At 39.4% G+C, this 26,069-nt stretch overlaps 1 protein-coding gene across 3 annotated transcripts in view; it reads right to left on the bottom strand.

Moving 5' to 3' along the window:
• MYRFL (myelin regulatory factor like) overlaps nt 1-26,069 on the bottom strand; it is a 107,680-nt gene that overhangs the window by 54,249 nt on the left and 27,362 nt on the right. For 2 of the 3 annotated variants that reach the window (XM_019748994.3, XM_074325425.2), the window contains exons 2-5: nt 18,850-18,940; nt 4,836-4,903; nt 4,495-4,738; nt 3,589-3,680 (exon numbers count right to left, since the gene is read on the bottom strand). In XM_019748994.3, the coding sequence (XP_019604553.3) occupies nt 3,589-3,680; nt 4,495-4,738; nt 4,836-4,903; nt 18,850-18,940 (495 nt within the window). Of the gene's footprint in view, nt 1-3,588; nt 3,681-4,008; nt 4,251-4,494; nt 4,739-4,835; nt 4,904-18,849; nt 18,941-26,069 lie in introns of those variants that run through there. The other variant, XM_019748995.3, reaches the window with a different exon arrangement.

Here is a 26,069-nt window from a genome sequence, read left to right as displayed (position 1 = left end):
ATGGCATAATTTGAGTTCTGGAATCCAATCCTAAACTCTTGGGTTACAGGTATCATCAAATCCCGATTTTGTTTTTTATGTCGGTTCTGTTTTGCTTAAGGCAGTTTGAGATTTTGGGTTTTGTCCTCTGTTTTTGTTGTTGTTGTGAATTGTAACCAATACATTCTAATTTGATACAGGTCCCTTGTGGCATCAAGATTCTGTGGTCCAACTAGCTTTTTGAATTTAGAGGAGTTATTTATTCACTCAGTGTTTTACTTCCCTCAACTGCAAAACAGAAATTAAAACAGGTGTCCTGCCCAACTTGCAACATTATGTAAGCAGAGAGAATAATGTAACACAAGTGACAGCTGATACCAAGCAAGATAAAGTGATAGAAAATATCTTGTTAACATGTAGTATGAACTATGTAAAATTGCTATTTTTGTATGTCAGAAATGGTCAAATAACTGCAATTTCACATGTGCAAACTACTAGTTTTGCATAATCCTTGCAAGTCGTTTGTCGTTATTTGAGTGTGCCTCCAAACTGTACAATTCAACTGCAGATAATTTTTATGTAAATTCGATTGGTATGTTTGCTGTTCCCCTTTTCTTTTTAACTCCCCTGCCATCACTCATGGCTGACACCAGAAGTGAAAAGGAAATAGTAGGTGTTCACAAGATCAAGTTCAGGCTGTAAGAACAACACAGAAATATGATCTTATCTCCTATAGAAAGTGTATTAGCCCACAGCTTGGAAAATGCACGGGGGATATGGCTGCGTTTTCTTTCACTCATCAAATTTCCTTTCTTTAAACTTTCATTGAGGACTTCCCAGAATAAATAAATACCAGAACAACTGCTTCAGGTTGTTTTTGGTCCCAAATGTTACAAAAATTGTTTTTCATGGCGTATCACTATTACATGTCACGTAAGCAAAACATCTTTTTTCTTTTTTTTTTTCTTTTTTGGTTTTTGTTAATATAAATTTGGGAATGATTTGTCAAAATCCTGAGAAACTTTTTCCCAGATAAGAATACAGGAGTTTGACAATATAAGGCTCTTCGTGCCTTCACTCCTCCAAAAGTTTTTCAAGAAAACAAAAACAACAACAGAACCTTTTCATCATTCTCCTGCTTATGCCAAATATAGAGAAAGGGAGAAACTGGTTCTTCCATCATCCCTTTCTCTTTCCAATGAAGAGAGGGTAAAAAGGGCATTCAAGAGCTTGAAGTTTGCACTCTGATGGAAATGGCTTTGACTCCCAACTCGACGTTGAATGGCTGTACAATCTTAGGAAAATGGTTTCAGGTCTCTGGGAGTAACCCTATGACACCCTCCAGGATTGCTGAAGGGATTCAATGAGTGATGTCTGTACGTGCTTAGCATAGCGTAGGCCCCAGTAAGGGTTTAAACAATGGTGTCATCACACGTCCTTGTTTCAACAAAGGCGACTCTGCTATTCCCAAGAAGCCTTGGCAAATACTTCTGTTCTTGGCCTCCATGGCAATGCTTTCTGATGTGAAATAACTAACGCCATGTGCCTAGTGAATGAATACCAGCTAACTCAGGCCCTTTCCCACTCAAGCATGGCGGCAGGGACAAGGTGCCAGGGGAAAGCTTCCAAAGGGCAGCTCCACTCCTCCAGGTGCAGGAAGGGAGGGTGGGCAGTGGGCAGGGGCCATTTTCCTCAAGGATAATGGCATTTCCCACTGGTTCCCATCATGGCTCCTCTGTAACTATAATGAAAACATGCATTTGGATTTTTGCCCCCCCACCCCCCACCCCTGCCTTTTTTGCCCTGGAAACCTGCTCGTGATTATTCTAGAACCGTTAGTTGCAGCCAGTTATTTTCAGTCAGCTGTTCAGTGACCTTTCAGTAGGAGTTAAACAAGGGATTGGAGGATTCCTATCTGTTGGGACATTCCAGTTTGTCTTCCATGGCTGTTCTGTGGAGATGGTGAAAAATCAATGCCCTTTCCAGGGACAGCAGTAGAAAATCACAGGATGGAGCCTAACTCTGAAATGGCCAGGATGATTTGAGCAACAATCTGGTTAGATGAGGAAACTCTTGGAAGGTTTGCCCAGGACTCTCGGTGAGCTGGTGCATCTGTGGGGGAGTGAACAGATGGTTCTCTCGTCTGGCTAAGAATTTACTCAGTTTTGTGTTTGAGAATCATATGGAAGCTGCAGGCTGGATGCAATGATCCCTGAAGAAATTAGAGTAACTTTTCATGAGAAGGCGGATAGAGAGCTCTATATTATTTGGACAGGGGGCTTTGAGTTAGCATTCTGTGTCTCTAGGGTTGAAGAAAAACCAAGCAACTACTGGCCATGGTGGATCCGTGGAAGAGAAAAGAAGACAGTAAGAGGTTTGGTTTATACAAGGCCTGGATGCCGAGCATGTGTGGTCACAGACCTCCCAGGGGATGGCGATGTGTGGACTTGGCTGAGAGGGTGAAGTCATTGTCCACTGAAGGACCCCCACAGCCCATGCTGGAGCTGAGGCCAGATGTCCGGGAGGGGACCAGCTCTTGTCATGTGGCTGTGAAAGGCAAAATCAGCCACACAAGCAGGTGAGAAAGCCACATGCATCTACTTTCGGGGCAGTGCAAACCCCTGGGCTTTGGGGACAAACGTGGGAAGGGGAACACCAAGAGGGAAATCTTGGACTTCTTGCCAAGCTGATGCATGGGAATAAAAGAGATTGTGACTTGGTGCCCTGAATTTGGGGCACTAGTCACACTGCCTACTTGTGATTATTTACAGTGGCTAAAAGAATTGGTACGGAGTATTATCCTTTTCCCTAGTAAGTGCCATAGCATTTACTCTGAAAATTCTGAAGTTCAAGGCTTCAGACTCAAATAACCCCATTTGTCCTGAACTTGATCAGGTCTCTACCCTCAAAACATAATGTTACATAAGACCAAAAAAAAAAAAAAAAAAAAAAAGGCGGGGGGTGGGGGGAGGATGACCACTTGGGCATCAGATGACGGTGCTAAAAGACTTCTAAAATGATTTTACAAAGTTTCAAACATCTGGTGGAAACCTGCTCATTTGAAGTGAGTGCTAAGGAAGATGAACTTTCTGCCTCGCTGCTCCACTGGAGAAATCCTCGAAAGTCTTGCTTCTCAGTGGCCTTCCAGGAGCCAGCAGCACCTGGGAGCTTGTGAGGAAGGCAGGATCTCAGACCCCATTGCAGGCCTACTGACTCAGAATCTGCATTTTCCCAGGAGCCCTGGGTTATCTGTTGCACACTGACGTTGAGAACAAACCACTGAACAAAGCAATAGCACACCCGCAGGCTCTTGAAGGTGCTGCCTGGAGCCTGGGTCCTCTGAGACACACTGCCCCTGAAATTGAAAGGACTGGTCTTTCATCTCCAGCAGAGAGAGCGAATGGCATGTCTTCCTGGGAGCTCCTGTGTGACCCCACCTGAGGCTGCGTGAAACAGTCTGTCAAGAGGGAAGAAATAAACTCCCAGAACCTATCACTGCCTTTCTATGAGAGAGAAAATAAGTCTGTAGGGCTGCTCCAAGGCTGGTTAAAAAAAGAAAGCAACCTTGACTGAATGGGCAGGGCAGTGACAGGCCCTGGGTTGGCTCACTTGGGCAGGAGTGGTGGGCCCACGTTTGCCCGTCCCCGCAGTCCTCCAGCGTCTGTGTGCACTTCCTCTTCTTGGTTGGTGGCAATGAGGCTCTAAAATCGAGAAACCAAAAGGCAGGTTAGGGCTCTTCTTTGCACTCCATGTTACATTAAATCAAATTTCATTTCCCAGGTCTGTGTTCTCTGCCTTCCTGAATTAAGGTTCCTTGAGCCTTACTAGTCTGCAAAACCAGATCCATTCATGGAATGAACAGAGCAAGCAACTGTTCCATGGATTCTACGAGTCTGAAACTTCATTTTCCTCTATCCAATGGATCTGGGATTCACCTCCTTGAAAAATACACTGATGACATTTTCAAAGGCAGAGGACTCAAGGAGACAGAGAAGATACAGACTTAAAATATAAGAACACATTTTATACCTGAATTTTTTTTTCATATGGAATTTTGCCACAATTTTTAATGGCCGTTACTCTTTTTTGCCATCTTCTAGGTACGAAAGTTAGAATAAAAGGTAGAAAATGGGAAAGGACAGAAAAGAGAAGAACAGAATATTAGTGAATGTTTAACTCACATAGCTTTTTGAGAGCTCATTCACAAATTCCCTTGAGTACGGTAGCTGAGGCTACACACACAAATAGTGCTTTCTCCATCACCCAGCATCTCCTTATATAATTCTGACACTTTAGCTTTTCATTGAATGAGGACCTTGGGTTTAGCGGGTTTTTAATTAAAAGATGGTCTAAAGCCAAGAGCACTGGGCCTGGCCATGCCTGATACGTGTCTCAACATTGCCATCTGCTGGAGGGGACGCCACTGTTCACGCTCTACTGCCACTGCCGGGGGAGGGGGGGGGGGGGGAGCTGGCTGCACTGAGGTCTTTCAGAATTCATTATCTTGCTCTTTACCCAGGGTGGTGGCACAGAGGCTGCTGATGGTAAGAACAACTTATCGCCAGATGGGAGGACACAGATTGGTCCAGGGCGGTCGCGGGATGACTGGTGTTTGGGTAGCAGTTGTGAAAGCCACTGTGGATCAGGCCAGAGTCCCTCATTTCCGAGGAGCTCTGTGGCAGGTGCACAGGCGGTGTCCCAGGTGCAGCAGCAGACTGGAGAAAAGGAGCTGGAGTCCTACGAGTCGGGCAGCATGCACCTGGGGGAACACACAGGTGAGAAGGGCCTTTCTTCCTCACCACCCAGAGTCCAAGAGGAGGAACGTGCACGATGGGCCAGAATCCAAGGACACTCACCTTTGACCTGTGGAGGAGAGCAGGAGTCTGACACAGAGTAGGGTGGGGTATCCGGGAGCTGCCGGTGCCTGAAGGTTAGAGACAGGCATTGACTTTTTTTGTAACCTATTCCATCCTTATATTTTTGTCACAAACGGGAAGCAGCCCTCAGTGTATAGCACTCCCAGGGATGGTTCCAGGGGCTTCCAGGGGCAAAGCCCACCAGACCTGTGTTAAATGAGTGGGGTTTGAGTCAGACAGACCCAGCTCTTCCACTTCCTAGCTGTGTATCATGAACAAGTACTGAGCCTTTCCAGGCCTTCTGTTTCCTCACCTACAAAATGGGAATAATCATTATACCTTCCTCATAGCATCATTGTGAGAATTAAATATGTTAAAATGCATAACATAATGAGTGCTCATTATTGCTTTTTAACATTCTCGAAGTGTTTACACCAGAGAGATGGTTGTACATACTGTTGGGGCTAAGACAATATAAAATGTCACCACTGAAGCAATGGTTTTCCGTCTGTGCTCTGGGAGATCCCAGAGTTCTTGGAAGGAGCTCAGGGGTTTTATTTAAAAAAAAAAAAAAGTTTTTCTAGTGCCTGGGGAAAAGAATGCATAACTTTTTTCTGTTTTATATATTGAGGTGCAAGTAAAATTTCATTAAAAAAAAAAATGAGTACCACCATTAACAATGTGTGAAAACTTCTGTTCCAAAAACCTACAGTCCCTAATGGCTCAGAAATTCTGTGATTATAAGTCATATAAGCTGCTGTGTGATGTTTTTTTCTTTTTCTTTTGGTTGATTAAAATTTCAACCTCTTACAATAAGGAGAAAAGTCAGTTTTTATTATTTACCAGAAAAGTTATGTTTTCTTCCTAAATTGGTCCTTTATAATCCGTTCACTTCTTATTAATAAGGGAAAAGAGAACATACATTTACCTTTCTCCAAAAACCCCACTCAAATGAAAGGAAAGAAATATAGAGGCATAAACACGAAAGGACATAGAACTCATGAGCAGAGAACACACCAGACCATATTTCAATGATATTGGTGTGGACAGACATAGGATAGATGGTAACTGAGTCAGCAGAGTGGAAAAAGTAAAAACAGGACTTCCTGGGGACTGTGAAGGGAATGTAGGAGCCAGCAACAAGTTATCCAATTTGAATGCAACTCCAGAAAAGCCCAAGAATTAGAGTCACCAGGAACCTCTGAATTCAGGGGTAAGGTGGGGCTGAAAACAAAAGGATTGATTGAAAGTTTGATTAAGAAACGGCTGGAGCAACTACCTCCCATCACCTCAACAGAAGCTGCAAAGGCTTACTTAACTCTGGAGAAATGGATCCAAGGAGACTATGGAGCTCCTGGGCTAAAAATGGAAAGATTAATTAAAAGTCTAAATGCTGAACTGTGAGACCCTTCCTCAACTTGGCTTTGCAGATATCCAAGCAGATTTTCCACTGTAAGAAATTACTGTTTCCCTGAAAGTAAGACCTAGCCAGACAACCAGCTCTAATGCATCTTTGGGAGCAAAAATTAATATAAGACCCCATATTATATTATATTGCATTATATTATATTATATTATATTGTATTATATATTATATTATATTATATTATATTATATTATATTATATTATATTATATTATACCTGGTCTTATAGTAAAATAAGACCGGGTCTTATATTAATTTTTGCTCCAAAAGACGCATTAGAGCTGATTGTCTGCCTAGGTCTTATTTTTGGGGAAACATGATAGAAGTTTCTTCCCTAGAAAAATTAGATGTCTGCAGGAGGGGATAAATGATGTTTTGAAATCACCCAAGGAAATGGCCAGTCCCTGCCTAATCACTCTACAGTGAAACCCATCCTTTGAGAAGAATGGCTTATACACAGAACATCTTAAAGAAGAACAAACGAAGGACGTGACATTTTCAGAAAGCCTTTTAACATTAAAGACAGAGAACAAACAACTAGATAAATAAGGAATGCAAAAGAATCACCAAAAAAAAGCTCTTCTACTCCTGATATGACTGGTAAGCTCCTACCTGACGTAACCCACCCACTGATAAAACCTATACACTCTGGGGAAAATTTTTTTAATCTACCCCAAAACACTAGAAAGTAAACAAAAGCAAGAAGATTCTGGAGCAGCACTGAAACTTGGACAAAGGTAATGGTATAAGTTATTACCTATTTATAGATTTTAGCCTTAGAATTGGTTGAAGTCAGAACCACAGAACAGCTAAAACGCCAATAAAGCCTATAATCTTTCTGTCCTAAGAAACCAGAGAACAGTGTTTGGGACAAGCACAGGTACTGAAAGTGAAAGTGGAATCTTGGAAAAGAGAGATTGAGAGAGAAGAAACCCCAGATTTTATGTATAAACTTGGCCCAAGTACCTAGTGACTCCTGAACCATCCATGTGTGGGGCTGACTGCACACAGAACGACCAAAAGACCAAGGACTGAACTGAAATTTGAGTTACTGCCCAAGAGATAGACTTTACAAATTGAGTCTAAGCAACATAATTGCCTAGTAAAACAAAAGTATATATCCTCTCCAGAGGAATATAAAAGAATTCAGACATTCACAATGTCAGGATACAATTAAGAAGTTCTCAATTACTCAGTAGGAATAAGCATCTTTTGGTTACCAACTCTTAAGTTGATGAATAAACTGAGAAAACAACTCCAAAAACAATGTTACACGTAAATATACAACTCATTATTACAACAACAAAAGAATTATTCAACAAAGAAACAGGACAATACAGCCTAGCCTCGAGGGATAAAACAGTCAGTGAACACCAATCCAGGGATGATCCAGACACTGGATTAGCAAACAAGGATTTTAAAGCAGCTATAATAACTAAGCTTAATGGAATAGAAGAAAATGTGTTTGTAAAAAATGTTTTAAAGACAAAATCTCAGCAAAGATATAAAATCTATTAAAAAAAAAAAAAGACCTAAGTGGAAATTTTAGAATTGAAAACAATTTTATATATGAAAATAAAGATGCTGAAAAAAAATCACTTGGTGGTATAACAGAACTTGAAGATAGATCAGTCGATATCATCCAGTCTAAAGAACAGAGAAAAAAACAAAAAAGAGGGAGATAAGAAGACATTCATGAATCTATGGAGAGGATGGAGCAGAAAAATAAAGATATAATGGCCAAAAATTTCCTAAATTTGGTAAAAGATATAAATTTATAGGTTCAAGAGGCTCACCAAATCTTAAGCAAGGTAGATATAGAGAATACTGCACCTAAGTCAACTGTGTTAAATAGTTGAAACCAAAAACTAAGAGAAATTCTCAAAAGTAGCCAGATAAAATTAACACATTACATGTAGGATAATGATTCAAATGATCAGTGACTTCTCGACAAAATCTCCAAAGGTGAGAAGACAGCACAACAATATCTTTAAAATGCTAGAAAAAAAAATCAAAACTGACAATCTAGAATTTTATATCCATTGAAAATATCCTTCAAGAATGAAAGCAAAATAAAGACATTTTCAGACAAAGAAAATTTTAAGTGAATTCGTGAAAAGACATACACGATAAGAAATGTTAAAGATATTATTCAGGCTAAAAGGAAATATCAACTTTAGGAAGGAATGCAGGAATAAAAAATGGTATACATCTGAATGCAAATTACTTTTTCTCTTAATTTCTTTAAAATACACACCGTGTTTCCCCAAAAATAAGACCTAGCCGGACCATCAGCTCTAATGCATATTTTGGAGCAAAAATTAATATAAAACCTGGTCTTATTTTACTGTAATATAAGTCTGGGTCTTATATAATATAATGTAATATAAAACCAGGTCTTATATAAATTTTTGCTCCAAAAGACACATTAGAGCTGGTGGTCCAGCTAGGTCTTATTTTCGTGGTAACACAGTGGGACTGTAGCAAGTAAAAATTGTAACATTATCTTGTCGAGTTTGTAATGCATGCAGTTGTAATACTTAAGACAACTATAGTATAGAGGATGGGAATGGAGCGTAAATGAAATTATACATTTGAAGATTTCTATATTTTATATAGAGGATATTAAGTTCTTAAACTATAGAGAGCAAGAACAGCAATATAAAAGCATCATCTAAACAAAAGGTGGTAGAAATACAGTATCTAAAAGGATTGAAAAGTATCTGCCTCTGGGAGAGCCAAGATCCTCTGCGAGCGACATAGGGAGGAGTAGGGCAGAGGGTTGCTGGTTTTCATCATAAGCCATATATACGGCACCATTTGACTTTTTAAATTCTGTCCCTATATCACTCTTATAAATCTACAAATTAAATTTAGTAATTGACTCTTTGGTCTCACAATTCCACATTCAAGATTCTAGGCAGTTGTTAAGTTGCCTTTACATTATCAGTACCGTGGAATTCAATAATGTTAATAAAAATTGAAAATCCTAAGTAAATTATCAAATTATATGAGAAATATGGCTTGGCGTATTATAAGCAGGAATGCCTACTCCATTCCTTTGTGGAGAACCAAAGGTCCCCGATTGGGTGGCAGCAATATGTGTTGTTGGTTTTAAAATGAAGATTTAAAATTTTTAAATGCTTTCCTTAAAATTTAGTCTCCCTTCCAAAACTTATCACAGCTACTCCTTTATTTCACTGCACTCCATGCTTGATGCATTTTAATATATGGAGAGAAATTTTGCAGTTCTTTTCAGAGAGTTTGAGGGAAGAATTAATGACAGCTACTTTCAAAACTAAGCAACTTACTTTTTAAAAAAACTAAGCAAATTGTTAAAAAAAAAAAAAAAAAAGGGGCAGTGATTAACTTCAAGAAAAACACTGTTGTTTGGGACTGTTTCTAAGCTGCTAACTTCTCCACACTCACACGCACCATGTCAGGAAACCCAGCAATGTACCTGAGACTGTTTTTGGACTTTCTCCTCTGAATTTGCCTATGAAGCCAAAGAGATTTCCATGACGTGAGCCTAGGAAGCGACAGACACCAGAGGTCTCTCCCTGAGGGGCTATCTCTGTCTCTAACTTCTGTAGGAGATAGTTGAAACAATCGAAAGATTCTTAGCTGCTGATTAAAAAACAATAATAATAATAATAATTTGCCTTCTAAACCCCTTTGTCTCAGACACACAACTTGTTTTGAGTTTTGAAGGATGAATGGAGAAACACAGTCCCCTGGAGGTTTAATGCCATGCAAACCAAAAGAGAGGGTGCAGAACAGACTTTTACCCTCCAGCTGATGGAGGTTATATGTACATCCATGACCTCTGCATGCTGCCCCCAAAGCAGCCAGTATGTATTTCTTTCAGATTGCAACCAGGCTTGAGCAAGTATTTACTGAGTGCCTACTATGTCCTCACGCCTCTACTAGGCACTGTGCAGGACATCGTCACAGTATGAAGACATGGGTTTCATGTGCAAACCCAGCTGGGACAACCTGCACTCCAGCAGTCCAATCCGTTTTCTCCAATGACTCCCCCGGTGCCTTCACACCCCTCTGCCCTTTCTGTAAAGTTCTATCACACAGTGAGCTCAACTCAGCATGGTGCCTTGTACAGAGTTAGTACTTCATAAATGTGAAGTGCTACTTTTGTACATTACCTATAGCCATAAATATGTTGATATATATAAATTCATGTATCCAGAGAGGGCTTTCCTGACCACCCAATCTAAAGCCACCACCCCTCACTTTCTACCCCATTGCCTTAAACTTATTTTTCTTATCTCATGGAATGACGTGATACTACACGCCATTGTCTTTCTCTTCCCACCAGAATGACACGACAGCAGAGCAGTACCAAGAGTGAAGGCCTCGGAACAACTTAACCCAGGAGCAGGCAATAAGGAAATGTGCTGTCTGGAGAGAACTGAAAAACAATACTTAAACCTACAACAAGTCAGTCTGCTTTTTTCATCCCCACGCACCACCAACTCAGAGAGAAATGCCTGAGTGCCCTGCAGGGAAGACTGCTTCCCACCACACTTCCTTAGAGGGGGTTTCATCTGTCTTGTTCACAGTCGTACCCCATTACGCAACTATAAAAGCAGTCACTCTTAAAGTATTTTCTCCGATTTTCCATGGGTGTGATGTATCCTCCCACAAGGCCATTCACATTAAGAGTATGTCTTAATAGTGTGTGGGTGTGGGTGTGTGTGTCCTGCATCGTGCCCAGTAGTGAGCATGTAGTAGGTACTCAAAAAATACTCGATCGAGCTTAGTTAGGGTTTGTACCCACCACCTAGAACTTGGGATAGGAAAGGGTCATGGCAGAAATGCCACCAGTGAATAAGGTAGCCCAAGAAAATCATTTCGTGACGGGGCAGTGAGAGGCAAGAAAAGCATGACCTCATTCCTTCCCTCCAGCCCGACCTTGGCAAATGGCAAGGAACCTGACATCCCTCACACCCATCTTCTGCTCCTTTAGAAATACATAACCTTTACAGAAAACCTACTCTGGGCCAGACACCCAGCTAGCCCTCTGCCTGTGTTGTCTCATCTAATCTCTAGTATTGAAACAGGTACTATTGAAACAGGCAATGAAACTGGGGTTTGATGAGGTGAAATAACACCCGAGATTATTCATCTGGCCAGAGTTCACGCTCTAAAGAACACAATGTTTTCATCCTAATCAAATTATTTCATTCTCCACAAATCTCTAGAATCGAGAGGTCGCCAGTAACGTTTCAGCCTTTGTGTCGTCTTCCTCCTACTGAATCCGGGTGAACCCAGAAGTCAAACAGGTCAATGAACTCAAACAGCCTCTAACAAGCTCCTCTCATGGAACTAGGCGTATTACTTCACTCCCTTTCATAACAGCACAGTACAGAGCTTATCAGCCCTACTCCACCTGAAGCAGAACTAAAATACGCAGCTGGTCACTGACTCCTAATTCAGTTTGCCGTCCAACCCCAATAAGCCGAGTTCTAAGTAAAACCCAGAATATGAGATGCTTCATCTCAACCATTAAAATGGACTTAATTTGTCTCTAAGGTCCCTTCCTGTGAAGCCACTCATTCAAGCCTGTGAAGTGTCACCTCATACATTGTTTTAGGTTTTTGTTTATTTTTCAATTACAATTGACAGCTAACATTTTATATTAGTTTCAGGTGTACAGCATAGTGGTTAGACATGTATACAATTTACAAAGTGATCTCCTCAATCTCGTGCATTTTTAAAGGAAACAAAGTCTGTTTTGAAGATTCACTAGTCTCTTTTCCAGAGTCTGCCTTCCTCTACACACACAGACACACACACACACACACACCATATCCTTTTTCACTGCAACCTCCAGAGTTTTATTCTATCCCCTAACTATCTAGCCTCCTACCCTCCAAGCGGGTCTCCACACCTGGACGTTTCCCAGCATGTCCAACTACCACAGCTCCCCTTATCCCTAGTTGGTAACTGGCTGGCTAACCTAGGGACTCAGAGAAGACTTCAGCCTGCTTGTCCTATGCAGAAGCTGCCCTGGACTCTGCCACACAGGAAATAAAGGGTTACAGGCAATTTTCAGAAACCTTCAAATACTGACAGGACTGTCCCCAGCCCAACGGACCAATCAGATTCACAAGGAAACATGAGAATGCCCTGAGCAGCACATCCCAATGCTCATACATGGGCACATGCTTCCCAAAAGGGGTTTATGGCCAAATCAGTTTGAGGAACTCTGCATTTCCCTTCCCCAGTTGCACATTAACACATCAAAGCCTCTGAAAATTCCTGCAGTAAAGTTTATTTAATTTTGTTTAAGTCAGTGAGTCATAAACTTATTAATTTATCATGGAACTTCTATTTTTTTTCCCCACAGCATCTCATGGGACCAGTTTTCTACAGAGAATATAGGGGCATCTGTCTTACAGGGCCAATAATTCCATAAACTAATTTTTAATATGTTTGAGATTTGAAGATCTGCTTATGAGATTCAAACTGGCTCTCAGCAAGTTTGCAGTCTAGTGGTCTCTTAGATCACTTAGATAAAGAGTTGTCACTGACATTTTTTTAAAAAGCACAATTCACAGGTAATGTAATAGCGGAGAAGTAATCAAGACGTGTAGTAAACTCAGGTTTGAATCCTAGCTCTGCCTTTTACTAGCTTTAAACGTAGGCAAGAAAACCTGCATCCCAGGGCTATTGGGAGGAATGCAGCTAAGCTATGAAAAGAGCCTGGTGTTTAGAAATACTCAACACTTGGAGTATTTGAATAAGTTGTACAGATGTCATGATCGTTGAACCAGCCCAACAACTCTATGATCATGAACTGGCCCTGTGTCCACTTGTTCTCACTCAGATTTTTATTGCCGCCCAACTGCATGCACCTGAGCAGTTTTTATCAGGCAATGACAGGTTAAGTGATCATAAGACTTTTCTTTCATGGGTGAGAACGCCGACAATCTTTGCAAACTATGGCTCAGATCCATCCTGAGTCACACCTTTGGCAGATAATGTTAGACACATTTAATATATTTCCCTGAAATTCACATTCCTCCAAAATAGCACCTAAAATATCAATGAATTGAAAAGCTGCACATAGAAGAAAGGGCATGTGTTCTAGAGTCAGGCACATTTTAATGTGAGCTTTGCCACTTATTTACCTATGGAGAGTTAGCTAACCTCTTCAAACCTCAGCCTCCTCATCTGCAAAATATGGACAATATTGGGCCTATTTGGCAGAGTTTTTAAAAGAATGAAATGTGTAAAATCAAATACGTAATGAAATTAATGATTATGTAAAGTGCAAAGAATACTGCCCAACACTTGGTAAGTGCTCAAAAAATATTAACTCCCTCCTTTACCTTACTTACACACCCCACCCACCCCCAAACGTAGAGTGAATCTGATTGGGCAAACCAATAGCGATAGCCTATAGGGAGATATCTCTGGTCCTGAAGGAAGAACTATTATTATCATGGAGACTAAGCTCATATAGCAGATTTCAGAACTCCCAGGTAAGAAGATAGCTTTTTGAATAAGACTTTTGTTCACTTTCCCCAAAAAACAGCTCAAGTTCTTTCTGCTAGATCTAAAAGTGATTCAGATGATTAAATAGAACCGCAGTGGAATCAGCTATACCTTCTCTTAAGGAGAAGTCACGTAGGGGAGAAAGACTAGAAAACTGGCAGGTTGTTTCCAGGCCTGAGATGGTAAGGATATATACTGCCCACCCTCCCCACAGGAATTCATGCTGGCTGCTTGGTTGGAGTGAGAGGAATGTGAGGGCAGGCACAGGGCAACTAGTGTCTGGGTTCAGCCCATGCAGTGCCTGGAGCTGTACAGTTGGCTCAGAGTGCAGGCTCAGACATTGGGCAGTTTATTTGGTGTGTGTGTGTGTGTGTGTGTGTGTGTGTGTGTGTGTACTAGCTTGTAAAATGTTGAGTTTCCCTTTTACTCATGGTCATTTGGTAAGGAAGTTTTTATTGGCAAAGAGCAGCAAAAACCAGTTACCAGAAATGTCTGCAAACAGGTTTCCCCATTACTATTGAGATTCAGCTTTGGTTTCACTCTCTGTCTTTCATGGGGGAGAGGAGGGAGGGCATTTACAGGTATGCCGAAGTGAGCTCAATAACAGACTGGAGATAACAGAGCAGGGTCAGTGAACTTGAGGAGAGATCAACAGAAATTATCTATTAGAAACAACAGGGAGAAAAACCATTGGAAAAAATCAACTGAGACTCAGGGACTTGTGTACAGTATCAAACATCTAACATTTGTATTGTTGGAGTCCTAGGAAGAGGAAAGAACGATGTTGGTACAGAAAAATAAGTGTGAAGAAATAATAGCTGAAAACTTCCAGAGGTAATAAAAAAAAAAAAAAAAACCACGTAAATTTACAGATTTGAAAAGTTGAGCAAATCCCAAATAATATAATCACCAATAAAATCTAGCTGTATCATAATAAAACTTCTGGAAACCAAAGATAAAGAAAACATCTTGCAGCTGGAGAAAAATGACATATATACAAGGGAATAATGGTTCAAATAACTGTTTCTCATCAGAAACCATGGAGGTCAGAAGACAGTAGGTCACATTTTTTAAGTGCTGGGGAAAAAAAGAACTTATCAACAAAGAATTCTAAATCTACAAGCATTCTTAAAATTTTTAACATTCCTCTATAGTAATAGATAAAAGAAGTAGACAATAATCAGCAATGATATAGAAGACCTGAACAATGTCAACCAATTTGACCTAATTAGCATTTATAGAATGCTTCACTCAAAAGCAACTGAATGCACATTCTTTTCAAGTGCACAGAAACATTCAGCAAGATAGGCCATATCCTGGGTCATAAAGCAAACCTTAACAAATTTAAAAGAATTAGAATCATACAAAGTATGTTCTCTGTCCACAATAGAGTTAAACTGGAAATCAATAGCAGAAAAATATATGGAAAATTCCCAAATATTTGGAAATTAAACAACACAGTTCCACCTGTCCATGAACCAAGAAAAACTAGAAAATCTTTTGAGCTGAAAGAAAATTAAAATATAGCATATCAAAAACTGAGGGAGGCAGCTAAAGCCACAGAGAGAGGGAAATGCATAGCAGTGCATGCTTAAATTAGGAAACAAAGAGAGGTCCAAAATAAAGAACTCAAATAAAGCCTCCACTTTAATAATCTAGGGGGAAAAAGAGCAAACTAAACCTAAAGCAAGCAGAAGAAGAAAAATAATAAAAATAAATATAAAAATTAGTGAAATTGTAAACAAACAAAATAGAAAAATATCAATGAAACCAAAGCTGCTTATTTGAAAAGAGCAATAAAAGTGATAAATATCTAATAAGACTGATCTAAAAAAGAGAAAAGAAACAAATTACCAATATGAGGAATAGAAGAGAGACTATCACTACAGATTCCTTAGAGTCTGCAGAAGGCTAATAAGAAATACAATGAACAACTCCATGTTCATACTTATGAAATGGACCAATTACTTGGCATGGGGGAGGGCAGGGGAAACAAGCTACCCAAATTCACTAAAGCAGAAAGAGATAAGATGAATAGTCCTGAATCTATTGGATAAATTTAATTTGTAGCTAAGATCTTCCAACAAAGCAAACTACAGACACAGATTATTTTACTACTTAATTCTCCCAAATATGTAGGAAAGAAAGAAATCCTATGCCACACAATCTCGCCCAGAGAATTTAAGAGGAGGGAACACTTTCCAACTAATTTCAGGAGCCTTTGATTATTCTGATTGTAAAGCCAGAAAAATGCCACATAAGGAAAAAATACTGCAGACCAATATTCTCATGAACATAGATGCAAAATCTTCAACATAATTTTTAGCAAATTGAACCCAGCAATATATAAAAAAATTATACATCACAACTAACTGGGATTTGTCCCAGGAATACAAGTCTGTTTCAATATTCGAAAATTAAGCAAAGTAACCCACCATATTAATAGACAGGAGAAAAAAACTATATAATCATGATAAACACAGAAATAATATTTGACAAAATTCAACATCAACATCCATTCATGATAACAATTCTCAGCAAACTAGGAGTAGAAGAGAATATCCTTGAGTTAGTAAAGCAAAAAACTTACAGCTAACATTATACCTAATAATTTAAAAAACCAATTGATTTCCCTCTAAGATCAGAGATATCTGCTCTCACTACTTCTCTATTCATCATTATACCCAAGGTCCTACCCAGTTTAATAAGACAAGAAAAAATATCAAAAGGTATACAGTTTGGAAATAAAGCCACACAAATGTTCCAGTTTGCAGATGACACGATTGTCAGCATAGAAAATGCTAAGAAATCTACAAAAAAGCTCCTAGGGCTAATAAGTGACTTCATTAAGATTGCAGGACTCAAGTCCAATATATAAAAATGAATATTTCCCTATATTGGTAATGAATAATTAGAACCTAAAATTAGGGGAAGGGTTATGTTTACAATAGCTCAAAGAAAAATGTAAAATATTTAGTGTAGGATTTGTATGCTGAAAACTATAAACACTAATGAAAGAAACCAAAGAAGGCCTAAATAAATGAGAGCTATACCATGTTCATGGATTGGAACACTCAATTTGCTAAGATGTCAGTTCTCCTCCAATGGATCACTAGACTTTATACTATCCTAATCAAAATCTAAGCAGGGTTGTACAGATAGCAACAACCTGATTCTAATATTTACATGAGAAGTCAAAACAACAGTGTAAAGGTAATTCAATGGAGAAAAGTTATTCAACAAATGATTCTGGAATAATTGGACATTCATATACAAAGAAATTAACCTTAATCTCTACATCAAACGTCACACAAAAATTAGCTCAAAATGGACCATAGACCTAAATATAAAGCTCTAAAACTTTTAGAAGAAAACAGTAGAAAATCTTTGAGAATTTAGATTAGGCAATATCTGTATTTCTTAGATATAAAGAATATACCGTATTTGAAAAATAGAATAAATTGGACATTACCAAAATTTTAAAACTTGGATATCACCAAAATTTAAAACTTTGGTCTGGGAAAGAAACTATTAGCAGGATGAAAACATGAGCTATTGACTGGAAGGAAATCTTCATGAGTCACATACCCAACAAAGTTTTTCTATCCAGAATATTTAAAGGGTTCTTTAAACTCAAAGATAAGAAAACAGCCCCAATTTTTTTAAATGGGCAAAAAATTTGAACAGATACTTCACCAAACAAAGTGCATGAATAGCAAACAAACACATGAAATGATCCTCAACACCAATACTCAATAGAAAAATGCAAATTAAAACACAATGAGATAACATTATAAACCTATTAGAATGGCTATAATAAAACTTAAAAATAAAAACTGATAATACCAAGAACTGGTGATGAAGAGAAGCAATTGGATGTTTCATACATTGCTAGTTATAATGCTAAATGGTATGGCCACGCTAGAAAATTTGGCAATTTTTATCAAATTAAGCTTACACTTACAATATGACTCAGCAGTCTTTATCCTAAATATCACTCTAGAGAAATTAAAACTCTTGATCACACAAAAACCTGTGCATGAATATTTATAGAAGCTATTCATAATTGCCAAAAATGTGGAAATAATCCAAATGTCCTTGAATGGGTGACTGGATAAATAATCTGTGTTATAAACATTCAATGGAGTCTCTCTCCCAGTAAAAATAAATGAACTATTGATCAAAAACATTATGCTTAATGAAAGAAGCCACACTCAAAATGTTATATATAATATGGTTTCGTTTACGTGACATTCAGGAAAAAGCAAAACTATAGGGACAGAATAAATCTATGGTCACAAGGGGCTTGGAGTGGGTGAGGGGTTTGACCACAAAGGGAAATGTTTCAGGTGAGAAGACTGTTGTGTGTGCTGATCATAGTAGTAATTAAATGACTATATGAATTTGTCAACACTCACAAAACTATACACACACAAAAAAATTGAATTTTACTGTATGTAAATTAAACTTAAAAAAGAAAGCGAGAGTGGCTATGTTAATATGAGAAAATAAGATAAGAAATCAGTGAAACAAAACAGAAAAACGATTAAGAATATAAATTTAGCCAAAAGCTGGTTCATTGAAAGGTAAAAAAAAACTAATAAACCTCTTGCCAGATTGAGCAAAAAGAAAAAGGAAAAAAAAAAAAAAAGACACAAATTACTGATATCAAGAACAACAAAAGGATCATCACTATAGACTGTATGGACATTAAAAATATAACAAGGAAAGATAATGAACAACTTTAGGCCAGTGAATTCGACAACTTAGATGAAATGAACAAATGCATTGCAAGATACAAACTGACTAAGCTGATAACTACCCATAGATAACCTGAATTGCCCCATATCTATTAAAGATAGTGAATTGCAAGACGACGACCTTCCTATAAAGAAAACTCCAGGTTTAGCTGGCTTCACTGGTGAAATCTACCAAAGATTTACAGAAGAAATAATACCAACTCTATCCAAGCACTTTTAGAAAATAAAACAGGAGAGAATACATCCCACACCACTTAATTATCTTATAATTTTTAAAACATCAAATGGAGAGCAATGCTCTCATTACTTACAAGGCCCCCAAATCGAAATCACTGCCCAAGAATTCTTCCAGTAGACTTGTATCCAGGGCTGGGTTCCCCAGAGTGTCATTGGTCCCCTGAGCTGCAAAGACAAATTGTAAATCTTGAGATTCATGAAGATTTCAAAATGGCTAATGACTAAAACATTGACATGCTTGCATCCAAGAATTTCAAAGCAACTAAATGGCATAATGCATTTATTGAGAGTGGTCTTTCTTCCATTTCAATATTTCCTTCAGAAATCTCTTTAGATGTCACCCTCCTCCAACAGCCTATGCTGACTGTCCAAGGCTGGTTTAGGTGACTTTTTTATGTGCTTCCTTTATCACCATGTGTTTTGCCTTATATACTATTACAATTGTTTGTTTTTGTGTTTTTTCTCTATGTAAAATTTTTAAGGGCAGGGACTGAGTCTTTCTTATTGTAACCATAAGAATCTATGTATAAAGAAGGCAGCAATAAACATTTATTGGATAAGTGGATGGATGGACAGATTTTTTTTCCAGTTTAGTTGAACAACACGTTCAATATATTGCTTCATATTTTGTTAGACTTCCCACAATATAACACAATATTTCTGTCCTTTTTCTTGGTTTAAAAAATTGAAACTAAACTTATTGTTTTCATTCTGATCATAATTACGATGTTAGATTTTTATAAAAGAATATAAAATATAGGAATATATTATAAAGAAGACAAAACAACCTTTATTTGCAGATAACATGACTCTACCTAGCAAACTCGAGAGAAACAACTGAGAATAAGAAATAATCAGGAAATTCAATAGAGTAGGTGGTTAAAAATAATATATAGAAAGTACTTTCTTATATATTAAAAAATAACCAACCAATCATTCGATAAATATAAAGAAAAAAATAAAATTCCCCTCAAAATAACAAAAGCATAAAACATCTAAACACTTATTTAGGGACAATTTTTTTAAAAGCTTAAAAAACTGTACAAAGGTTTGTAAGAGATTTGAATAAATGAAAAGAACTACATTGTTTTTAGACTAAAAGACTCAACATTGCAAAAACTTCTATTATTTAGGATATCTGCCAAATCCATATATTCATTTTCTGAGAACTTCCCCCTTGTATTTGTAACACATAACCTCTACAGGCACCTGAGTCAGGGAGAACCAATTCATTGGTTGGCCAGTTATCAATCCAAGTATTTCTCCCAAGAATTTGAACTAATAGACTTTAAAGCTTGTGGTTGAGATTAAGTCATGTAATAGCTAAAGCTGAGGACTAGAGTGATAGTCTTAATATTTCTGCCACACTTACCCAGGTCTTTCTTGATTTTTAACCCTTACTGAGCCTGGTTGTTTCACTTTTGCTTTAATTATAATGACAAAGTCTTTATATACCCAATAAAGCTTTTTGAATTGGTTTGTATGTTACCTGAAATCAAATAATCTCCAAGTTAAACTGTTCTGAAATTCTTCTGGAAAAATAAATACCCCCAAATTGCCAAAAAAAAAAAAAAATATATATATATATATATATATATATATATATATATATATATATATATATATATATATATGGAAGGGGAATAAATGAGTGCCAAGAAACACACAAATGGACACATTAAAGGAATACAACCAAGTCCAGGGCATATCAAATATTACATATATATGGAAGACGTAAAGATTTTTAGTACATGATAAACATATCCTTTAACACCAGTGAAAAAAGATTGGTTATTCAATGAAATTTATGTGGAAAATTAGCCAGACATTTGGAAGAAAAAAACCAGGATCATTTCCCTGCTTCCACACCAAAATTCCAGATAGATCAAATATTTCAACATAAATAATAAATGAAACCATAGAAAGAAAGCATGAGTGAATATTCTTATGAACTTGAGATAAAGAAGGCTCTTCCAAGCATGGCATGAAAAACAAAATTATAAAGAAAGAGACTGATAAATTTCATTTTTTTGAAGGGGAAAATTGTTTTAACATTTTATTTTAAAGTAATGTTTAACCTTAAGAGAAACTATAAGAATACAAAAGAACTCACTTATACCCTTCACTTATATTCACCAGTTATTAACTTTGTGGGGTTTTTTTCCAGGTACAGTTTAAATATGTGAAACTTTAATTCTCTGTCCCCTACACCAATGCCCCTCATGTAATCCGGTGCCTCGTGTTCTTCCTGGGGCAAGGTACCTTGGAATTCAGATCACTGCGCCAGTTACAGGAGGGACATTTATTTAATGTTTAGCTTTTGGCTTGGTATCTCATCCAAAGGCATTAAAGTAAAACTTTAAAAATCTTGAGCACCTCCCAAGTGGGAAAAATTAATGGGTACCAGAGACAGGTAGAAGGGAGGGAGGGAAAAGAGAAAGGAAATGCAAGAAAAGAGAGATCACCAACTCCATTCAGTGGTATGAACTAAGAGGCAAATAGATAGAAGAGAGTCCTAAAAGTCGAGATGGTCAGAAATAACCTGATAATGGAGTTTAATCTTGAGCTAGACTTTGAAGGAAGTATAAGATGGAGCTGAGCAGGACAAGACTCATTCATTTTTTCCATTGATTCAACCAAGATTTATTAAGCAACTACCATGTGCCAAGCACTGTACAAGATCCTAAGGATAGAGTAGTGAAAAAAAAACAAAAAAAAAAACGAACAAGATTCCCCTCACAGAGCTTGGATTCTAAGGAAGGGAAAGGTGGCAATAGTGGGGGTGGGGGTGAGGGAGGACATAAATAACTTATGAGAAATAATAAATTAATAAGATATTTTTGGACAGTGATGAAAATAAAACTCATGGTATGATAGACTGAGGGAGAAGAGCTCCTTTCGACGTGGAGGCCTTGCTCAGGAAGCAGCCAGCCAGGCAAATATGGAGGGCAGAACATGCCAAGCAGAGGGAATAGCAAGGACAAAAGCCCAGGGGCTGTGCCATGCTTAGCATGTCTGAGAAGCAAATAATTTTAGAGCGGCCAGAGCACAGGAGCACAGGGAAGCGGGCAGGAGAAGCGGTCAAAGCAACGGAAAGTTTTTTGGAAAGTGACATGATGTGCTTTACATTTTTGAAAGGTCACTCTGGTTGCTTTGTGGGGACCAGGGGACAAGAACAGAAGAAGGGAGATCAATTCTCACACGATCCCAGTTGTGCAGGGACATTCAGAGGCAGTTAGGGGTTCTTACTCTGAGCAAAGCAAAAGGATTAGCACTTCACCTGCATTATCTCATTAATCCTCGTAACAGCCCCCGGAGGTGGACATTAATATTATTGACCGTATACAGGAAAGGCTAAGTGATTACACACGTTCACTAGCTTGCCAGGGTCACAACTAGTAAGTGACACACAGGGAAGCCAACCAGGCCTGCCTGATTCCTGAACCTGCTCTCACTACCACCTCCCACACCTCCCCCAACAATGCCAACCAACTGCAGTGAAGCAACTTGCTTCTACTACTTCACTGGGCTTTGGTCAAGCTGATTGCTAAGAGAAACAGATGGAGGGAAAGATCTGTTTAGTTTCCTACTGAAGCCCCTGCTGGTGTCCCATCTGCTTTATACAGGACCCCTGCCACACACAGACACACACACACACACACACACACACACACACACACACACACACATTCCCCAAGAAGAAACAGGAGGTGGCCCATAGATGCTAAGACCTGACTGATGTGCACTTGCTTTCCATCACCCACCCTCCCCCACTCCTATCCCCAGGCAGAAATAGGAGATGGTCTTCAGCTCCCAGGATCTGCCCTGTGTGATTTGTCCAAAGCCCTTAATGAACAAGGAGAGATGACCCCTGCAGTAGCCGGCTTTCTCTAGGATTCCAACATCACATCTGTGCCTTCCAGACCCAAAGGAAATTACTCAACAAGATAAATTCATAGTGTCAGATAAAATTGTTTCCAGGAGGCTTTACACACACAGGGACACTCTCTAATGGTTCTTAAAATAAATCTCTTGCTTTTAAAAATAAGCACTTTGCTCTAAATGTCTTAAAAACTGGTTTATAACACCCAAACCTGCGAAGAGGGCATCGTTGGGCATCCCACAATCGAACCTCAATTGTGCCCTTTTCTGCATTTATCTTTGTGCCTGGGAAGGGCTGTCACAGTCCTACTCACAAAACCCAGACCTCCTGGGAGTGCCAGAGAACTGTCCCTTTATTGCTCTCAGAAAGCAAAGCCCTTATTCGGGGCGGCCGAGTGGCTCAGTTGGTTAGAGTGCGGGCTCTTAACAACAGGTCACTGGTTCAATTCCCACATGGGCCAGTGAGCTGCACCCCCCAGCTAGATTGAAGACAATGAGCTGTTGGTGGGGCTGCTGGACGGCTCAGTTGGTTAAAGCGTGAGCTCTCAACAGCAAGGTTGTTGGTTCAATTACCGCAAGGGGGCTGTGCCCCCTGCAACAAAGATTGAAAATGGCGACTGGACTTGGGCCTGAGCTGTGCCCTCCACAACTAGATTGAAGGACAACGACTTGGAGCTGATGGGCCCTGGAGAAACACACTGTTCTCCAATACTACCCAATAAAAAATTTTTTTTAAAAAGCCCTTATTCACCCTAGTTTTCTGCCTCCTTCCAAGCGCAGTGACAGCTGCACGATGCTAATCTGCCCTGCTGTCCTTGGCCTTGGGCAGACCAGGAGAAAGCACATGGTTATGAGAATCAATCTTCCAGGGAATGCCACAGGCAAACCCAAGCTGCATCCACAGGACCTACTAACACATAATGAGCCTTTGGGGAAACAGTGCATCTCCAAAGGTATAAGTAGGGTGTGCACAGCTTTTCATTACTCCCTCCCTTCTCTCCCCCCCCCCCCCCCCCCGCTACATAAAGACCTTTCTTATTTCTCCCTGACAGGTTCCTTTCCCACATCACTTTCCTCAACCCAATGTCCCCCGCTCCATCTACCCTTCTCCATCTACCCTTTTTGTCCCACAGCAACGCTACTCAGAGTATTCAGACAACAGGCAAGATAACAATATTTGTCTCTTATGACAACTCTAAGTTTTTAAAAAGATTCTAAAAAGCAGCAGTGAGGATTCCCCTGGTGTCCCTTTGGATTGAAACATGGTTTCCCTCTGATATGCCAGTGTTTGTGAGAAACTGGAGCAGAAATGTTCATGGATGTTCCGAAAAGGAAAGAGGAGCAGTGGAAAAAGACAAGAAAATGGAGAAGAGAAGAAACCATACTCTCCTTTTCTAATTTCTAAGGATACCTTTGTCTTGAAAACCCACTGAAAATAAAACTGGATTTAAAATCTAATGTGGGCGTTTAGAGTCACAGTGAGTTCAGAGGGAGATGAACATTTCCCCAGAGACACTTCCAATCACTCATTGACTAATTGTTTCCTTCATTTATTTAACGTTTACTTAGCATCCACAATGTGCCTGGGAATAAAATCAGGGATTGGTTTACAACCCCATGAGAGGGACAAGAAAATCAGCTGTACTAGCACAGGGTGTTCATGTTAGAATGGTTGTAGGCATGGGTACCATGGGAGCCTTTCAGTTAGGCTGATGGGGGGCGGGGTGGGGGGGTGCAAGGATTTCCTGAAGGTCACACTTGAAAGGAATTTTTAAGGATAAGCCAAGGGTGATAAAAAAAATAATAAAATTCTAGGAGCAGAAAAAAAGCATGTGCAAATGAATTCCAATAGTCCGCAGCAGGACTCCTGTGGAAAGGTGCCAGAGCTGGAGGCAGGTAAAGAACACGGAAGAATGAAAGCAGTGCTTTTCATGGATCCACTGCAAGCCGCATATACTTTTAGTTCCACCACTGTAGCAATCACGTGGTGTGTGTCTGTCTCTACTGAACTCTAAGCCTCTCTCAGGTAGAAACTGCCTCTTTTTGTACAGATCCTAAAGCATCTAAAACAAGGCCTGGAACATGGCAGTTATTCGATAAATACTGAATTCGTTGGGTGAGTAATAAGATTTGCATGAACAAATGTGATTTTGAATGGTGGAAGGTATATCTAGAGAAACCGTCAGACAACAGATCATGAAGTTTTATAGGTATCAAGGTAAGGAATTTGTCTTAAAAGTTATGAAAACATTGAAAATTTTCATCAGAGGGGTGGCATTATCAGGTCTATAGTTTTGAAAGGTCTCTCTGCCTGCTGTTGGGAGCGAAGCTGGACAAGACTAGAAGGAAGAGACGAGGTAAGAACACTGCCAACATTCGCCATCCCTCATTAAATCACGCAACACACAATCAAAGGGCAACTGTTATTGACCAGGCACAAGGCTAGAGACACAAAGACAAAGGAGCCTTAGTAAGAAAGGGTCCTGGTTCTACAATCAGGCCTGGAGTCAAAGCTGGCTGAGACACTTCCCAACTCTGCAACCTTGGGCAAATTACCTGGCCTCTCTGTGTCTCAGTTTTCTTCTCTATAAAATGAGGAAAATCAGAGCATCTACCTCACAGAGTTGCTGGGAGGATTAAATGGAATCGTGCATATAAGGTACCTAGCATAGTTCCCAGCTCAGTAAACATACCCTTTGTCATTATCATCAGTTCCTGTGCTCAAGAAGTTCACAGACTAGTGAGAAAAACTGGCATAAAAACACACCATAGCAATTTGATGTGAAAACGGAGTTGTACACAGAGCATTATGGGACACTTAAATGACTCAGCAGGAGCAACAGGGTGCCAGGAAAAGCTTCCAGGAATGGGGTCCATGAGGCTGGAACCGTCAGCAGGAGCAGATGCTGGGGCCCTGAAAGCCGTGAAGCCGTGATCTGGTACAATGGAGGTAGGGTCAGCAAAGTGGGAGAATGTGCAGTGGCGAGCAGGAGCCAATTGTACAAAGTTCTGCACATCTTTCTCCATCTCCATAGTTGGTGTCATGTTAATAGCTTGAAATTAGTCATAGTGGGAGGATTTACACCATGGAAATTGGCAAACACTACAAATTGGGGAATGTCTTCCCCCAAAGAGTTGATTGTTTCACATTTACCAGCACACCACTGGCTGTGAGAAGTATGAGAAAGAAGATCCCCATTGGACTCTGTGACTGATTAGAAGGAATCCAGGCTATTCTCTTCCCTGTTACGGTGGCTGGGTGGGAGGTTGTGCTGGTGCCTTGTGAGAGGAAATAGAGGAAATATGAGAGTTGGGTGAGGAGCCTGAGAAGGAGCTGGAGGAATTCATCTGCTAAGGGTCATACCGTGTCAGCCCTGTGTTTGCACCCTTGCAGGCAGAGGTGAGCACAGAG

This window comes from Rhinolophus sinicus, chromosome 1, assembly GCF_057876585.1.
Source record: "Rhinolophus sinicus isolate RSI-liver-muscle chromosome 1, RSI-T2T, whole genome shotgun sequence".
Taxonomy (NCBI): Eukaryota; Metazoa; Chordata; class Mammalia; order Chiroptera; family Rhinolophidae; genus Rhinolophus; species Rhinolophus sinicus.
The sequence above is the reverse complement of the archived record's forward strand: the minus strand, read 5'-3'. Positions and strand labels throughout refer to the sequence as shown.